This window comes from Chelonia mydas, chromosome 6 (genome assembly GCF_015237465.2).
Source record: "Chelonia mydas isolate rCheMyd1 chromosome 6, rCheMyd1.pri.v2, whole genome shotgun sequence".
Taxonomy (NCBI): domain Eukaryota; kingdom Metazoa; phylum Chordata; order Testudines; family Cheloniidae; genus Chelonia; species Chelonia mydas.
The window spans coordinates 100,286,733-100,302,247 of record NC_051246.2 but is presented as its reverse complement, the minus strand read 5'-3'; the positions used below and the strand labels follow the sequence as shown (position 1 = coordinate 100,302,247).

General features: G+C 39.8%; 1 protein-coding gene across 4 annotated transcripts in view; it reads left to right on the top strand.

Annotated features, from left to right (window-relative positions):
• The window catches only part of EML5 (EMAP like 5), a 299,416-nt gene that overhangs the window by 69,990 nt on the left and 213,911 nt on the right, over positions 1-15,515 (top strand). For all 4 annotated transcript variants that reach the window (XM_043547824.1, XM_007055929.4, XM_043547826.1 and 1 more), the window contains exon 5: positions 10,669-10,854. In XM_043547824.1, the coding sequence (XP_043403759.1) occupies positions 10,669-10,854 (186 nt within the window). The remainder of the gene's footprint in view (positions 1-10,668; positions 10,855-15,515) is intronic.

The window sequence follows — 15,515 nt, the reverse complement described above, 5'->3', positions numbered from 1 at the left end:
AATGCTGTGGATGCGTTTCCTATTCTTGATATCACTTATTTCACAAAATCTCTGTTAGCTAATATGGTGCTGCTCAGGTAAATGAACTGTTCAACTGTCTTTGTTTTTGCCTTCTGATATGTTGCTGTTGCTTGACGCTAGGGTTTCAAGGACATTTGTTTGTGAGTCCTGCTTGGCCTGATATTTTTGCCAACGTGTCTTTCTTTCTTTGTAGCATTTTGGAGGTGTCACTCAACAGAGTGATATTATCAGCAAAATCTCGGCCTTGTAAGCATCTACCCATACTATGTCAGTGTTTGTGTTGCTAATGTGCTTCTTAATTATCCAATCTATGGCAATCCCAAACAATAATGCTAGTTGAACCGTTGTGTTGTCTGGTTGTTTACCCTTACAGCGTTGTTTGCATCAATATATTTAGTCTTGATGATGACAACTTTATCTGGAATTTCATAAAACTGAAGAATATTCCACAATGTATGCCTATTCAGTCTGTTAAATGCCTTTTGAAATTAGACTAAATTGATAATAAGGGGAGCCTGCCATTGTATGCATTTTTCTGATAGTCCTTAGTGTGAATATTTGATCTACACAGGATCTCTTCGGCTTGAATCCAGATGCTTCTTCACTAAGCTTTGCATCCACTGCCTCTTTCATCCTGTATAGTATCACACTATAGAAGACTTTTCCTGCTACAGAGAGTATTGACTCCTATCCAGTCGTTAGTAAAATCACCATTTTTGAGTATTCTGAGAATTATTCCATGTTTCCGCTGGTTAGGAGTGGTCTCTCTTTCCCCAGATCTCATTAAACAGCTCTGCCAGTTTGGTTAGGGTTGTAGTGTAAAGTGCATTTCTGCTGTGATTTGATCATCTCCCTCTGCTCTGTTGTTTTTGAGCTTCTTGACTGTAGCCTGTACTTCTGACATCTCTGTGGGACCGATGTTGATATCAAGTTGGTCAGGTTTGAATGTTTCATTGAATTCTGGTGCTGAGGTATGGCTTGGTCTGTTGAGGATTTATTTAAAATGCTGTGCCCATCTGTTGTTCTGTTCTACCTCAGTTGTAAGCATTTTCCTTCTTTATTTTTTATTGTTCCATTTCCGGTTTTGAAGTTTCCACACAGGGTTGTAGTTACGAGTTAAACGACTCTGAGGTTTCCTATCATAACAGCAGCTTCAGGTGCTAAGTCTTAAACATAATGCTGTTTCTTTTTTCTTGCATTGTTTTTCACTGCTTTGTCTGTTTTCTTGTACTCCTTTTTTTGCTTTTTCCAATATTTCATTGATCTTAGCATTCAGGAGTTTTCCTTTCAGTGCTTTACTTTGATCAATAAGATGCTGTATCTCTTGGCTTATCTAATTCTTGCTTTGTTTATGTTGTTATCCAACTACAACTGCTGTTGGTTGAATCACATTGTCACTGAGCACTGCCCACTTTCTTTAGGTCCAGTTGTTGCCTTGTCTTCCTCTGCCTCTGGCAGTGCTTCAAATCTGTTACTTAGTTGAAGTTGGAGTTTTTCACAGTACTTTTTTTGTTTTTTTCAGTTCTGTACTGCGGATTTTCTTTGCTGCTTTCTGTTTAAAGTTGAGCTTTCTCAGATTTAAATTCAGTTTGGCAAAGCTGTTGGCATCTGCTGCTTGATATGCCCTTGGACTTTGGATAGATGACCTGTATCTTGAGCTAAAGCAGATGTGATTGATTTGTTTTTTTTATTTTGGTTTTTTGTTTTGCCAACTGGTGAATTCTGTGTTTCTCTATGTATATTGTTATGAGGGAACAGTGCTTACAAGAACTGGGTTGGACACCATGCACAATTAAATTAATCTCTCACCATTTGGGTTTAATGATTCCCAACACACACTTCCCCACTGATCTTTCCATTCCTTGGTTATCACATCGTACTTTAGCCATCAGAATGAGTAGATCATGTTTTGGTATTCTGTCAATCACATTTGGAGTCAATTATAGTACTTATCTTTATCCTCATCACTATGTTCCTGTGTCAGAGCATAGCATCATATTATTGACATGTTTAGGAATCTGATTTGGAGCCTTGCACATATGATGTGTTGGTTGATACGTTCCCAGTTGAAAAGCGATTTTACTATAGAATCTGCTATATTGAGTGCTACTCCTGCAAAGCATGCATTGTCACTAAGACCTGCATAGATGAGATGTTTCTTCTCTTGCTTGGAGTGCTTCTTATCCACACCTGTCAGTCTGCTCTGACTGATGCTCAAGATTTCAATTTCGTAGCTGTTCATCTCCCTCATGATCTGTGAGAGCTTTGAAGTGTTTTCTTGCTGTCAGCATCATTTTGGGGGCCGTGTCTTCCAGAGACTGGCTTTTCCCTGGAATCTTCATGTAGCATGAGGGGATGGCAGTATTCTCTACTGAGCAACCATATTTACCAGAATGGTAGCTTGGCTCCATTTTCTATAACCAATTAGTTGTGTTGGTTTTTTTTTTAACAAGGTTAGGTGGTTAGATTTGAGCTCAAACCTCCTCACTTTGGCCCTGAGGATGTCACATGGGCCAGAGCTGTGTGCTGTTTGGGCCACAGGTTGAGAAACACTGCTGTAGATTATTTATGGACTTGGGACTACAACTGAACACTCAAAAATTGACTCTAACTCCAGTGCAACATCTAGAATTCATAGGAGCATATCTAGATGCAGTAAAGGCCAAAGCCTTCCTCCCACTACACAGGCTCAACACTAAAAAGAACAGGAGTACTTGTGGCACCTTAGAGACTAACAAATTTATTAGAGCATAAGCTTTCGTGGGCTACAGCCCACTTCATCGGATGCATAGAATGGAACATACAGTAAGAAGATATATAAATATAGATATATACAGAGAAGTTGGAAGTTACCATACAAACTGTGAGAAACTAATTAGTTAAGATGCGCTATTATCAGCAGGAGAAAAAAACTTTTGTAGTGATAATCAAGATGGCCCATTTAGACAGTTGACAAGAAGGTGTGAGGATACTTAACTTAAGGAAATAGATTCAATATGTGTAATGACCCAGCCACTCCCAGTCTCTATTCAAACCCAAGTTAATAGTATCTAGTTTGCATATTAATTCAAGCTCAGCAGCTTCTCGTTGGAGTCTGTTTTTGAAGCTTTTCTGTTGCAAAATTGCCACCCTTAAATCTTTTTACTGAGTGGCCAGAGAGGTTGAAGTGTTCTCCTACCGATTTTTTGAATGTTATGATTCCTGATATCAGATTTGTGTCCATTTATTCTTTTGCGTAGAGACTGTCTGGTCTACAGGGCAGGCCCAACAAAGAAAATAACAGAACGCCACTAGCTGTCACCTTCAGCCCCCAACTAAAACCTCTCCAGCACATCATCAAAGATCTACAACCTGTCCTGAAAAATGATCCCTCACTCTCACAGATCTTGGGAGACAGACCAGTCCTCGCTTACAGACAGCCCCCCAACCTGAAGCAAATAGTCTCCAGCAACCACACACCACATAACAAAAACACTAACCCAGGAACCTATCCTTGCAACAAAGCCCGATGCCAACTCTGTCCACATATTTATTCAAGTGACACCATCATAGGACCTAATCACATTAGCCACGCCATCAGGGGCTAGTTCACCTGCACATCTACCAATGTGATAGATGCCATCATGTGCCAGCAGTGCCCCTCTGCCATGTACATTGGCCAAACTGGACAGTCTCTACGCAAAAGAATAAATGGACACAAATCTGACATCAGGAATCATAACATTCAAAAACCGGTAGGAGAACACTTCAACCCCTCTGGCCACTCAGTAAAAGATTTAAGGGTGGCAATTTTGCAACAGAAAAGCTTCAGAAACAGACTCCAATGAGAAACTGTTGAGCTTGAATTAATATGCAAACTAGATACCATTAACTTGGGCTTGAATAGAGACTGGAAGTGGCTGGGTGATTACACATATTGAATCTGTTTCCCCATGTTAAGTATCCTCACACCTTCTTGTCAACTGTCTAAATGGGCCATCTTGATCATCACTAGAAAAGTTTTTTTCTCCTGCTGATAATAGCGCATCTTAACTAATTAGCCTCTCACAGTTTGTATGGTAACTTCCAACTTATCTGTATGTATGTGTATATATATATATCTTACTATATGTTCCATTCTATGCATCCGATGAAGTGGGCTGTAGCCCACGAAAGCTTATGCTCAAATAAATTTGTTAGTCTATAAGGTGCCACAAGTACTCCTGTTCTTTTTGCGGATACAGACTAACACGGGTGCTACTCTGAAACCTGTCAAAGGTTCAACACTGTAACAGTCTTAATCCACACCATCCAAATCAGCCCCCAGACCTTGGCCAGGAATTGCCTTCAACTACTGGGGCACATGGCAGTAGGTACCTTGTAATAACTCATACAAGGCTTCACCTGAGTTGCCTTCAGGCATGGCTCAAAATGATATACGCACCAGACAGACAGACTGAACAAACCACTGTTAATATCCTTGATAATCAAAGACTCTCTCAAATGGTGGAAAGATCCACAGCATGTCTGTGCGGGGTCCCCTTCACTCAGCCACCTCCAACATTGGTACTGATAACAGACGCATCTTTACTGGGCCAGGGACCTCATCTAGACGACCACAAGGTTCAAGCAAATGGTCCCTCTTGGAATCAACACTGCATGTCAATCTGTTGGAGCTCAGAGTGGTCATTATCACCTGTTCACATTTCCTATCATTGATCAAAGGCAAACATAAAGGTTATGACAGACAACATAGCATGTATGTTCTACATAAATTGCCAGAGTGATTTTGTGCAGAGGCAATGAAGCAATGGAATTGGTGCATTCAGCACAGCATCAACATATCATCTGCCTAACTTCTGGGTATACAAAATACCACAGCGGACGTCCTCAGCAGGACATTTTTTCAGGAACACATATGGGAAATGGACTTCATTGTTCTCCAGAACATATTTCTGCATTGAGGAGTCCCAAAAATAGACACATTTGCGACCGCCAAAACCAATAAATGTTTCCAGTACTGCTTCAGAGCTGGACTGTGGCATCATTTGCTCGGAGACACCTTCCTCTTTCACTGGAATATGGGTCTCCTTTACGCCTTCTCTCCAATTCCTCTAATTGAAAATCCTGCCCAAGATAAGAAAAGAAAGAGCAAAGGTTATTCTTATAGTCCACATGTGGCCAAGATCGGCATGGTTCCTCAATTAACGATACACCTTCCAGTCAAACTCCAGCTCCTTCCCCACCTCCACTTCCAGAATGCCAGACAGATCCACCACCCCAACTTGCAAGTTTTCCGACTCAAGGCATGGCTTCTTGATGGTTCGAAAGCATAGAGATGTCCTGTTCATAGGATGTTAAAGAGGTGCTATTACATAGCAGAAAAACATCAATTTGTCACAAGTATAATCCAGAAGAGGAAAAGATTCCAAATCTGGTGTGACTCAAAACATTTTATGCCAACGTCCTTTCCCTCCCACTGGTACTAGACGACATCCTAGATCTAAAAAGGTGAGGATTATCTCAAAACTCAGTAAAGGTATATCTTGCAGCCATAACCGCCTTTCCTCGTAAGATAGACAGCTACTCTGTAATCATTCATCCTACAACAGAAAGCTTCCTTAAGGGTCTGAGTAACCTCTTTCCACAAGTCAGATGCCTGACACCAACATGAAATTTTTAACCTGGACCTTAACTGTCTTACAAAGTCTCCTTTTGAACCCCTGGCCATATTCTCACTTACACAGCTATCTATGAAAACAGCATTCCTAGTAGCCATCACCTTGGCTTCAAGAATTGGGGAAATAGGCACTCTCATGGCACAACCAGCCGTGGTGGTGGTGGTGTTTTAAGAGATCAGGTTGCACTGAGACCACACTCCAAGTTCCTCATGAAAATATCCTCTGCTTTCTACATAAACCAACTTATTTACCTCCCAACCTTCTTCCCAAAGCCACACCATGACAAGACAGAAGCAATACTGCATATACTTGACATCAGGAGAGCATTGGCATTCTATTTGGATATAACAAAAATTTTCAGAAATTCTCCTAAACTATTCTTTTCCATTGCAGAGAGGTCTAAAGTATCCTCAGTTTTGAAACAAAGACTTTCTAGAGGGATATCAAACTTCATTACTATTGCTATTGTACTCACAATCTTCAACCTCCATCTGGAGTTCATATTCATTCTACGAGATCTGTATCCACTTATGTCAAAAACGTTCCCATCAAAAATATATGCAGAGCAGCAACTTTTGCAGAACATTGTGCAGTCACTCATGACTCAGCATCAGATGCCATGTTTGGCTACACTATATTGGCATCAATATTAGACTTGACTCCAAAGCTCCATCGGGGTCCTGCTGTACAGTCACCTACAGTGGAACACCCATAGGGACACTACTCAAAGAAGAAGCGGTTACTCATCTTACACAGTTGCTGTGGTTCTTTGAGATCTGTGCCCCTATGGGTGCTTCACAGCCTTCCCTTCTGTTTGTGAGCTCTTAATAAGAGGCTGTGCAATAGAGAAGACACTTAGGGTGGTTAACTTGTGCAGCACTGGATAGCCTTGAGGCAAGGCATGAGACAGGGAGAGCACATGTGCAGGCCGAATGGACACTGCTAGCTGAAATCTCCAATCTGAGGCGCAAGGATGCGGATACATCTACAGTGGAGCACCCATAGGGGGACACATCTCAAAGAACCACAGTTACTGCACAAGGTGAATAAACCCTTCTCACACGATGGGGCTCATCCTTCTCCTGTTCAAATACCTTCTATGTCCACCAATAAGCAGCAAGTGAGGTGGTCATCTTAAAAGCCCATACTGATCTTGATCCTAGGTTACTACCCTTCTCACCCATCTTTAGCAACTGTCTGTCTGTCCATCCTCCTTCCAAGCATTCACTGGCATTGTTTTGAACTAGTGGGTCTTATAGTCACCAGAGATTATTCCATTCAATTATGGTCACTGCCAAGCTTCTACCCTGCCTCCTCTTCAGGGACCCTTCTCTCTCAAAATTTATTGAGGGAGCAACTTTAAATAGAAAAGCTTAGATTCTGGAGCACAAATTGGTGGCTGGGGGGTGACTGGGGGAAATGGGTATCCCTGTATATGCCCCAATTTGATCCCTAATTTACACTAAAAAATGAGGAGTGGCCATTGAAATTCCTTATAGCCATTTGTTTACAAAGATCTCTGAGAGTACTTTTTTTAAAAAAAATATTTTTTATCATTGACAGATGGGAAAATTATGTTGCTTGTAAAGAGTGAATGTGGGGATTAAAGTATTTTTGCTTTGTTGGCAAAAATGTTCAGTGTGTCAGCTAGATTGCGTACAACTTTGATTTAACATACTGTTTATCATGTAGTTTAAAAACTTCCATTAGCTTGATGACTACTTAACTTTCTGCCACTTCAATACATAGCGCAACACTGGCAAATTAGTCCTCCTATCTTTTGCCAAAAACAATTGTATAATTAAAATGGCTCAGATTGCTGAAGTAACCTATTTGTTTATTTTAAAAAAATTAGTTTCCTTTAGCAACTTATAATTAACAAAATCCGTTTTAATTAAATCATATTCAAAGCATCTTTAACAACTAGGCTGCAGCTATTTGGTCATTCGTTATTTAAATAAAAAATCCTAACCCAAGACTTTGAATAGCATCCTGATTAGGCAAGAGGTCAGACTTTTTAAAAATGATGTTCCTTTTTAACATCAACAATTATTTCTCATGCTAGGAATCATTATATAATGATCTACATCTCTGGATAGACTTCATATTGACTAGGTATTTGACTGGAGAATGCAAATTGTTATATTATTAAATGGAATTGCCTAAATCAATTGAAATGACAAAATTCTTTGGAATTGCTTTCCTCATATATGCTATTCTCTGCTGTCATATTGTTTGTGGGTGCCTGATCTGTACAATGACTGTACTGTTATTTCTCAGGTAATACAGTATGTGAATCTCTGTACTGCTATAATTAACCAATCAGAGTTCAAGTCAGGGATTTGCATAATCAGTGTATGGTTATTTCTCAATAACTACTGGAAATATGAAAATCTTTTTTTAGGTAACTGCTACAATCCTTCTACTAATGGCCTTTATTCAGAATTTTTAACAGGTTGTGAGCAAGAAAAATGATGATTAAGAGTCTAAATTAGTATAAAGAGCTATAGGGAAAATGATGGATCATCTCTTGAGACAGTTTGTGTTACCTGTTTGCGGTGAATGAAGTAAAATGCTACATGACATTCAGCACAGGGTTACAAAATTGGCACAGCAGTTCCTGAGCACTCTACTGCATATTTATGTGCATAGAAAAAGTAAGCAGGATTTTTCAGTAAAATACAAGGTGAGGCAGCCTGTATGGCCACTGCTCTGCATTCTATACCAGGAAAAAGAAGGATAGAGCAAGAGAGTGGGCCAATAGTGTATCCTGTAACTCCAGCTCTGAGGATACTGTATTTGCAGACCTAGTACCTGCCAAGACCTTTGGTTACGGAGTGGTCAATAAGTACTAGAGCTAGGTAAATAACTTATTTTTCAGTTTGCTAGTAATTCCAAAAAAAGCAGGAGGCTGGTTTGGTCCAAATCCAAAAATTGTGAAACATTTTGGCAGATCAATTAAAATCTATTTCAGTCAAAGAAACATGTAGTTTGACCCAAAATATTTTGTTTCAGGCATTTTAAAAGGGCTGGATTCACAAAAAGAGAAGGGAAAAGGAGGTGGGTGTTGTATAATGGAAGATGTAGTCCAGCTGAGGAACTCATCCCATAGAGGAAGTTAAGGTTCAAATAACAATGTTAACAACATTACACTTAGTTTGTATGTATTAACATTGCTAATATTCCCTTAACTGTTATGCTGGTTGACGGGTTTTGTGTTCACATTTTTAATCATAACATATTTCCTAATATTTCAAATGGCTAAAGAGGGACACTGCACTGTTCAGGTTTGGCCTTTCTGCCCCTTCATAGACAGGCAGAGGGATGGCCAGGCCAAACCTGAGTGGCGATGCAACTCCATATGCCAGATCACAATGCCACTCAGTTTGGCTACCCTCTCAAACGGGGGGCTCATGGCAAACTAAATATAGGAAATGTTCTGCTTCAACTGGGATAAGGGACTTTGAGGGGAAAAGTGGTACAGTCCTGTGAAACTCAGAACTGAGAGATCTGCATACAATATCACTTTAATGAAAATGTGTGCACTCCAGTTTCCTTGTTTTTTCCCTAAAGACAGAAAAAAAACCCAAAGCATAGGGCAACTAACTTGTACTGATAGTTCTCCAGGTGTCCTTTTAAAATTTATTTCAATTTATCTAAATGCTCCCTTCCAGAGCTCTGTCTGCATTACTACAAAATATATATATTTTTTAAAAAAATCTGTAGCATAGACCAATTGGCCCAATGGCTGAATTTAAAAATCTTCACATATCTAACTTGAAATTAAAACTCTCCCAGCACTTGTCCCTGTTCACATAAACACCTTTCACTCCCCCTCCCAAACAAATCCAAACATATCAAGTTGTGGTAATGCACAGAAACTGAAAATTTCTTTCTGTAATCTCCTCTTAACTGACATGTAGTGTGTGCTTTCTCTTTCATTCACACTTTTCAGTAAAAGAAATCTTCATTATTTATTGGCTTACTACTTGAGTTGAGATCTATTGTGATGTTAACTAACATAGCCAAAGAAACATCCTCCTAGAAAAGAGTAATTTTGAAGTTTAGAGGGCTTCAGATGTTCAAGTAATGACTGCGCTTCCTATTTTCCATGTTGAATAACATGAATCTTGCATACACCTGCTTGTGCAGAAACATGCAAATCATAGCTGTAGCTCCTGAACATCACACTTCTACTGTTGGTCTGAAAAGATGTCACTAAAGCACAAAGGATATTTTCTGTATTGCATAATGGAAAAAAATCAGATAATTTCATTATGAAACAACTCTTTTGAATAATTACAAAAACAGCAATAATATTGAACCTAACGCTGAAAGTTTGGTCAGTAAAGACATTTGAACTTTATTTTAAAACTGATACCAGGAAACTTTCACACAAAAGGTCACAAATATATGAATGTAGTGTGCTTATTGGAAGTAAAACACTTTGGTTAGCTGAAAAACAATTGCTACAGGTGGCACTCTGGAGAACCAGAGTAATGAAAAGAATACAATACTTTGAGTCTCTTGGCTCTAGTATATTTCTCTCTCACTCACTCTGAAATATGCATGCACTACATCAGGGATCGGCAACCTTTGGCACGCAGCCCGCTAGGGTAATTCCACTGGCGGGCCAGGCCGGTTTGTTTACCTGCCACGTCGGCAGGTTCGGCCGATCGCAGCTCCCACTGTCCGCGGTTTGCCGCTCTATGCCAAAGGGGTCTGTGGAACGCGGCAGCCAGCACATCCCTCGGCCTGCGTCGCTTCCCTCAGCCCCCATTGGCCTGGATTGGTGAACCGCGGCCAGTGGGAGCTATGATTGGCCAAACCTGCGGACGCGGCAGGTAAACAAACCTGCCTGGCCCACCAGGGGGCTTACCCTGGCGGGCTGCATGCCAATGCCGATCCCTGCATTACATTGTTTGCAAAATTCACAGGACTTTGGCAAAATAAACACCATTTTTATACCATATGTTTTATCTATCAGTTCTGGAGCTTGTGTGGCAATTCGTTGACACCAAAGCGTGGTGTTTTTGGCAAGACTGGTGATCTCCAAACTATACTCTGCCTAGCCTGTGCAAGAGATGAAGTGACACATTCTGGTGCACTTAATGGAGATATATATGTATGGAAAGGAATTAATCTCATACGGACAATACAAGGAGCACATGCTGTAAGTATATTTATGTTATAATTCAGATTGTTTGAACAATGCACAGCTTTGGAAGTTGATTCGTGTGTAATGAATAGCTCAAAGAAGCTTTTTGAAATATTATTGTTGAGATTATTTTTTATTTTCAACCAAAATATTTAAATCTAAATCTGAAGAGGTTTTTTTTTCCTTTACATAATTTTTCTGTATCCTTCCCATATCACTCTAGACCGTATGCTTACGTGGAGGAGACAAGTGGAGAAAAAACTCAATAATCCTGAATTTAATTTCTACATGCAGAGCTGTCTTTGTCTCTTTTTTTCTTCCAGGTGTTGTAACTAGTGTGTGTGACAATACAAGGCAAGGTTCAACATTTTAAGATTTCTCATCTGCTATTCACAAATAAAGCCATTAATTTTTCTGACATTTTTAATCTAAGAGAAATTTACTTGGTCACACTATTAGGAGTATATCAAGTTGACTTTCTAAAACAATTCCTTACGTTTGAAGGTGGATTTTAATTATGGACAATGGTGTACCTTACAGATAATATTAAAACTCAGTGTGTTATGAACAAGTTGATCCAATGAGACACAGAATGGGAAGAGAAGAAACTCTTAATTTTCTTACTGCAGTGGAGCGGCAGCTCTACAATAGTTAAGTTTAAGACCAGCTTTCGGTTTATAGCTTGACTGTCATAAGCGCGCCAAAATCTGTACAGTTACTGGGATGCTTTCAAATTTTCTCCCTTGTGTGGGTGCAGGGTTTGGTCAGTGAGCCAAATTTGGAGCTATTGGTTCCTGAGATACGGCCCCATGTGGGGAAAAAGACTTCTTAACGTTAACATATCCTGGTAGTGAATTTTTGCTCACAGATAGAGATCAAACTAGGCGGAAGAGCTCATCACACAAGTATCTCAAATGCTTGAGAGTTACCCCAGTGGAGTACATGCATCTACTAGCCCTGTGGGGAAAATCAAATTAAAACTTTATTAGTTAAAGACTTCTCTTGCAGTGTGCAAGATGAATTACACTGAGTATATGCAGAGAAAGAGGTTATCTGGAAAACTACCTCTATATCATAGGATCTTGTGACTCTGATGTTATGTAATGGTTATTGGCTCTGAGCACCACCCATGGCACTATGAATTCAAATCCAATCCAGAGCAGAAAGCAGAAATAAAAAAGGAGGCATCTTGTTCCGGTCTCCCTCTGTCAAAGGGTTTTTTTTTTTTTTTAATTGTGGGAAAATGTCATCTGAATACATCAGAAGGCACTTAAACTGTTTATTGAAAAGAAAATAAATTACACAAGCAAATGTTTGCTGGGAGGAGAGGGTGATATTGCATTAATTTAGATGGAATATAGGTGCTCAAAGATGTTAACATAACCCAGTCGCTGTCCAACGTTAAACAGTGTTAAGCAAGGTTCAGGGTTTGGTATACAGAGACCTTAGCCTGCTTAGTATTATGGCAAATACCATTAAAAACCTTTTAAGCCTTTTATTAAAAGGTAGTAAAAAGGTAAAATGGTTAAAGCATTTGAAATGTTGTTAAAATGAAAGCCTTACTTTACATTTCTTGTTCCCTTTCCCTTTAGTTGGAGAGAGGTTTGAAAGGAAAAAAACCCTTGTTTAACAGTGTTCAATGGTAATAACTTTCCTTTTGGGGTAAAGAGAAGAAGTTAGTTGAGATTGGCTAGATCTGTTATGGCTGCTTCTGTTACAGTTCAATTCTTTTTCATCTTCAGTGGTATTTGGGATGCAGCTGAGGCTGGTAGAAGTGGTGATGTCATCTGGCTTCCACTCTGGTTTGGTCAGGCCATCCCTCAGGATCAGGACAAAAAAGGTCTGGTCCCAGGAGACAGTAGAGGTGGCAGTCATGATGGTGAAGCTTGCTCCAATAGCTTTTATTCTTCTTGGTTTCCCTCTGAAGGCTCTTTCTTTAAAGATCCAAAAAGGGACTGATGGATGAAATAGCCGATTCCCTCATTAATTTGTCCACCAATTACGCCTAATATACAACACACCAATTTTGGTTAATTTCCAGTTCCATATCTTCTGTTTTTACCAAGTATGATTTAAATGTTTTCCTTGAGTTATATCAGTAGGCCTTTCTGTTTGGACTTATTCTGATTTTCTTGTAGCTGTTCCCATCAACATTTGTTGTTATAGGTTATTGTGATATCTTATGAACATACACTCACTTTTAACAGTAGAATTTACAATTAGGGTAAATTTGTAGACCAAATTATCACAACAGTGACTGGGATGGAAGAGTAGGGGAGGGGAGTTTGGGGGCATGCACTAAGAATACACTGCTGACACTGAGATAAGGAATTGAGAATGGGCATGCTTAATGCATATCACAGCCTCTGCAGCACTGGGTATGGGGGATGAGTGCACCCACTGACATGAATCGAGCAGTTCACACGTATCAAAGCTATTGTTTCAGGCTATATTTATCTCCATCGGGTGTTCTTTCAGCTGAGAACATCTCATTGAAGTGGATGGGTCACTTAACACCTCTCCGAATTAATAAATTTTTAAAGGAAGGTAATGTAATTAATGTAAAATCAACTTGAGTTTAAAATTTAAAATAGATTTAAAATAAATTTAAAATAGATATTTATTTAAAATAGATCCTGTCAAACTAACTTGATATCTTTTTTTTTTATGAGACTACAAGCTTGGTTAATAAAGGTAATAGGGTTGTCATAATAGACTTCTGTACTGCATTTGACTTGGTACCTCATGACGTATTGATTAAAAAAATTAGAACGATGTAAAATTAACATGACATATTTAATGGATTAAAAACTCCCTAAGCGATAGGACTCAAAATGTAATTGTAAGTGGGGAATCATCATGAAGCAGGTGGGTTTCTAGTGAGATACCACAGGGATCACTGTTGGCTTTGTGCTATTTAACATTTTTGTCAGTGATCTGGAAGAAAACCCTAAAATCATCACTGATAAAGTTTGCAGACAACACAAAATTGGGGGAGTGTTAAATAATAAAGAGTGCAGGTCACTGATTTAGAGCAATCTGGATTGCTTGGTAAACTGGGCACAAGCAAACAATGTGTTTTTAGTATGGCTAGAAGTAAATGAATACATCTAGGAACAAAAAATGTAGGCCATACTTACAGGATGGGGATTCTATCTTGGGAAGCAGCAACTCTGAAAAAGATTTGGGAGTCACGCTGGTTAATCAACTGAACATTAGTTCCTAATGTAATGCTGAGGCCAAAAGAGCTGATGCAATCTTGGGATGCATAAATAGGGGACTCTCAAGTAGAAGAGAAGAGGTTATTTTACCTCTTTATTTGGCACTGGTGCAACCGCTGCTGGAATACTGTGTCCAGTTCTAGTGCCCACAATTCAAGAATTATGTTGATAAATTTGAGAGTTCAGAGAAGAGCAACAAGAATGTTAAAGGATTAGAAAATGTGCATTGTGATAGACTGAAAGAGCTCGCTCTATTTAGCTTAACAAAGAGAAGGTTGAAGGGTAACTTGATTACAAGATTTGGAAATTTTTTTGGTTTAGACAATTAATATTGATTGGTTAATCCTCCTACTTGCAGTCCTGGCCCAAGGATCTCTGCTCTGCCCTGCCAGGACCACAGCCTTCCCTGCACCTTACCCCTGCAGGGATCAAGTGTCATTGGCCCTGCAGCCCTGCAGGTAGCCCTCTGCAGGCCTGCTGTCATGACCCCATTTCACACCTGTGACAGCAGGGCTGCAGAGGGTTTCCTGTGCTGGCTCAGGGCTGGTGACACCTGGTTCTTGCAGGTGCAAGGTGCGGGGAAGGGTGTTGTCCTGTGGGGCCTTCGTAATCCCAGCTAGTGAGGGAGCAAGACCATGGCAGCAGGGCCACAGAAAACTCTGTCCTGCGAGAGAGCCAATGACATCCAATCCCTGCAGGTGCAGGGGGGAGGCTGCACTCACGCTAACTGTTTCCCATGAATTTTTTTCATTTTTTTCATTTTTTTGTGTGTGTCAACTGAAATAGATGTTTACTGACATCTATTGATTTTTTTTTTACAAAATAGAATCCTGCCAAGCCTAACTATATAAAAGCTAGGTATTTTGATTACCTAGCCACAGTAGCATATCAGCTACAAACCTAGGTGAGAACTAAAAGTGCCTAAGTGGCCACTAACTCTACCAACAAACATTTCTTTTTCTGTTTTGAAAAGATAGTTTTTTGCCAATTAATTTCCTAAGTTAACACAGAGTTAAGGTTGCCTGGTGACCCCTCATGACCTTCCAAAACATCAAGTTCAGCAGAACTCAAACCTCTGACAACCAGGAAATACTGAGTTAAGGTAAATGCCCATGTAACCTTAAATCTGCCTTCTGTGCAAGGTGCCCCAAACCATCTATAATGCAGATACTTGCACTCTGCCTTTCAATGTAAGGGACAGGCGCTTCTTGTACCTGCACTATGCTCAAACACTGATCCTACTCCTCTGACAGAATATCACACTTTTTACAACCCCTTCACACTTGCACCCAGGATGCCATCTTTTCCCTACCAGTCATTAAATCCAGAGACAGTTCTTATAAGCCACCTCTCTACTGACAGTACTCATGGCAAGAAGACCCCGTGCCCTGCTACTGACACAACTTACACAATTCTGTATTAAATGTTGCAGACTGGAACCTCAAGGTAAACATG